The sequence below is a fragment of the Terrapene carolina genome, unplaced genomic scaffold (genome assembly GCF_002925995.2).
Source record: "Terrapene carolina triunguis isolate 2854851 unplaced genomic scaffold, T_m_triunguis-2.0 Scaffold21690, whole genome shotgun sequence".
Taxonomy (NCBI): Eukaryota; Metazoa; Chordata; order Testudines; family Emydidae; genus Terrapene; species Terrapene triunguis.
The window spans coordinates 1-3,582 of NW_020686041.1; the positions used below are offsets into that span (position 1 = coordinate 1).

A 3,582-nucleotide genomic window follows, 5' to 3' on the forward strand; every position below is an offset into this window, starting at 1 on the left:
GTGATCCTCTTCCTGGTGGGCTCGAAGAAGGATCTGAGTGTGAGTGTGGGTCCCAGCCCCCCCAAGCTGAATGGCGCTTGCCGGGGAGAGCCTGGGGCCACCCCTCATTGTCCTGGGGGGCTCGACTCAGCAAACTCCCTAGGACAGAGCCCTGGGGTCGATCTAGGCCATGGAGCTGCCTTCCATCCCCCTGTCTGTCCCAGCCAGCCCCCAGGAGCCGTCCCCCCAGCACCCCACGGGCCCCTGCCATGGGGCTGGTCCCAGGCGGTGACCTCCTGTCTCCTCCCGCAGCCGCCCGCACAGTACAGCCTCATGGAGAGAGACGCCATCAAGGTGGCCAAGGAGATGCGGGCGGAGTACTGGGCTGTCTCCTCGCTCACCGGTGAGTGCCGGGGCAGGCTGTGATGAGGGGGGGTCAGAGGGGAGAGGTGCCCCTGGCTGCTGCCTCTCTCGGCCCCCTAGAGTGGAAGCCTGGTGCCCCCAGGGCTGAAGCATAGCCCAGTTTTCCCAGCTGGCATCACTGTTGAGGGGTCTGACCACCCTTTGCCCCCCACCCCCACGTTCTGCATTCCTGCCCCCAGACCTCCCCTCAGCACACTCATGCCTGTGCCAGCCTCAGACACCGAGCGCCCTCTGCCCCGCTGTGGGCATCGCCCCGGGCACGGCTCACTGCTGGCAGGCGGTGACCACGCAGCTGCCCACGGCTCGGTGTACCCCAGAGTACGGTCCCAGCACTGGCACATCCCCGGGGCTGGGAGCCAGGGACGGAGGGGTCACTGTCGGCTCTCTGGGCAGGGGAGAACGTGAGGGAGTTTTTTTTCCGCGTGGCCTCGCTGACCTTCGAGACCAGCGTGCTGGCCGAGCTGGAGAAGAGCAGCGCCAGGAAGATCGGGGACGTCGTGCGTGAGTATCCACCTCGCGGCCGCTGGGATCCCAGCCAGCACCACCACTGTACATTGATCTGACGCCCGGGGGCATCTAGCGCTGGGCTGGCTCCGCTAGGTAACCACAGAGCAGGGGCGGGGCAGGGCTCCTCCCCCACGCCCTGCAACCCGCCGGGCGCTGCCCTAGGGGGACCCTCCGGCTCTGGGGGAGAGCGCAGCCCCGGCCCCTCTGCTGAGCTGCAGCAAGGGCCAGTCCCCTAGGCTTCCCACGGGAGCCGCGAGTGGGGGGCTGGGAACAGCTGGTGGCACTCCCGACCCCGGCAGGCTTGGAGCTGGCAGCCCGGGCGAAGGTCTCCGTGGCACTGGAGGGGGCTGGGGCGCTCACTGTACTTCCCGGGATCCCACGTGTGCTGCTTTCCTAGGGATTCACAGCACGGACAGCGACCTGTACCTGACGGCGCAGAGGAGGAAATCCAAGTGCTGCCGCTGACGGGGGACGCCAGCCCCGCCCCGCTGCGTGCACCGAACTCTCTTCGCTACCAAAGAGCTGCTGGCGGATCCCAGCTGTGGGCCTGCGGGGGCTGGTGCCTGCTCAGCGGAGATCCCTCCCCCCGGCTCAGCTCCTGCCCCCGCCGCTCACCCTGCTCACCCAGAACTATTCCTTCCCTCTGCGCCCTGGGCCGGGGCAGCTGGGAACCACGGCCTGGCTCCAGCTCCTGGGCTGGGGCTGGGCTGAAGCACAGGCAGCAGCCAGGCGTTGGGAAGAGCTGCCGGCACCGCTCCTTGCCCTGACCGGCCAGGTGAGCGATGGAGGCAGCTGAGCACCCCTCCGTTCTGTGCCCTGCAGTGCCCCCCTCCTGGCTGGGACAGGAATCCCCCCTCCCTCCCGGGCTAGGGCAGAGCGTGGTCTCTGCGTGCCCCGGCCCTGTCCCCTGCTGGCCTCGTGGCTGGGGCTGGCTGGGCAGGGCGCTGCCCTGCTTTCGCTCCGCTGGTGTTAATGCTGCCAGGAGCCGGCCGCGGAGCCAGGCAGCGTCCTGCCCACCTACTGCAACAAGAGTCAGGAAGCAGCTGGAGCAGTAGCCTGGGACTTGCCCCAGACCCTGCTGCCTGCAGAGAAAGGGAAGAGACTGCACAAGCTCGTTAACTATGCAAATCAGTGTGTAATCAACAAAGGGGAGAGGTCTCCTGGCGCTGACGCTATGTAATAAAGCCGAATTTCTACGCTTTTTTAAAAAAAAGAAAATACCCAGTGATTGGGGGTGTGGGGACCAGTGCTGGCCGGATTTCCTCTGGGAGCGAGGGTGCGAAGCATTCTGTGACGCCTCGACAGGGTGGGAGCTGCTCGGGGGGGGGGGGGGGGGGGGGAGGGGCATTAGAACAAGGAGGAAGCAGCTTAGGGCTGCAGCCCCATCCCCCCAGCACACTGAGCGCACAGCAGCTGAGCGCCCAGCCAGCCAGAGGAAGAAGGAGCAGCGTGCCTGATTTCAGACAGACGCTGGGGGCGCTGCCAGCAGGGAGCTGGGCCATGCCCAGACCAAGATTTCCTTCTGCTCTCAGGGAGTAACAGACTTCAGGGAGGCGACCTAGGGCTCCCCAGGGCAGCAGCTGGGTGGGGGGTGTTGGCAGAGGTGGGGGCCAGCGTGGGGCAGGTTTGATACGCAGCAGCAAGTGGTGAGATTGCTCCCCAGACGCAGGGGCGCAGCTGGTGTCTGAGCACTGTCCTTGCCCACGTGATGCAGCCATTCTGGAGGGCGCAGGAGGACATCCGTGATTAGTAAGGGTTACATGGCTTAATTGGATTAGACTGGGGTGGGGGAGGGGAAGCAGCTCTTCTGGAAGCTGTGACCCCTCCCGGCCTCTGGGAGCAGGGACAACCCACGGGCCATGGAGCACGTGGTCCCGGGCACCTTGGTGCAAGGCTCAGCTGCAGAGCAGGAGATCCCATTAATTATGCCTGGCCAGGCGTGGCCCCAAAGGCCTGGAAGGACTACAGCTGGTGCCTGTTGAATTGGGGCATCAGGTGCTGGGGGACACACTGTGAACACTTGTAATGCTCCTGGATCCACTTGCCACCCTCACTGTCCTCGATGCAGATGGCAGCGATGCCTGTGCAACATGAAGCAGAGCGGTGGGGTTACAGTGGGGACCCAGACAACCAGAGACCCTCGAGCTCAGTGCTGGCTGAGCTGGGCAGTGCCTGGGGAGGGGCTGTGGCGGGAAGGCTGCATTGCTGTTGGCACAGCTGCGTCCATGCTCCCCGTGCCAGTCGCTGTGGGGGGGTGCCACCCTCTGCTGGGCACTGCCAAGGACGGGCAGCAGCCCACACATGGCAAGAACTAACCAGCGCTGTCAATGACGCACGCCAGCCTGTGCCCTCGCCCCAGGAGACAGCCCGGGCCCAACACTGCATGGGTGACCAGTTGCATTATGGGGGGAGTTCACCTTGCTCAGGAACCTCTGGCTGGGGACAGGCCTGATCCCATCTGGCAAACCCGACTTTCTCCTGCCCTGTCCGGGGGGCAAGACAACGCGAGGCAGCACCCGGCTCCCCTGGGTCAGGGCGCTGCCTCTCACTGAGGGGACAGACTCCACCAGCAAAGGGGCTGATGCTTCAGGCCAAACTGTGGAGGGGAGAGATTGGGGGCCCCCCAACACCCTACCAGGACTCTGGCCAGTCATACCTGTCTATTTCCTGTAA

At 65.3% G+C, this 3,582-nt stretch overlaps 1 protein-coding gene across 1 annotated transcript; it reads left to right on the forward strand.

Annotated features, from left to right (window-relative positions):
• Positions 1-6: 6 nt before the first annotated feature.
• LOC112123958 (ras-related protein Rab-34-like) lies at positions 7-2,185 on the forward strand. Its single transcript, XM_024222512.3, has 4 exons — positions 7-39; positions 292-382; positions 796-903; positions 1,307-2,185. The coding sequence occupies exons 2-4, from the start codon at positions 313-315 to the stop codon at positions 1,372-1,374; spliced, it is 246 nt and encodes an 81-aa protein (XP_024078280.1). The 5' UTR covers positions 7-39; positions 292-312; the 3' UTR covers positions 1,375-2,185.
• Positions 2,186-3,582: the final 1,397 nt, after the last annotated feature.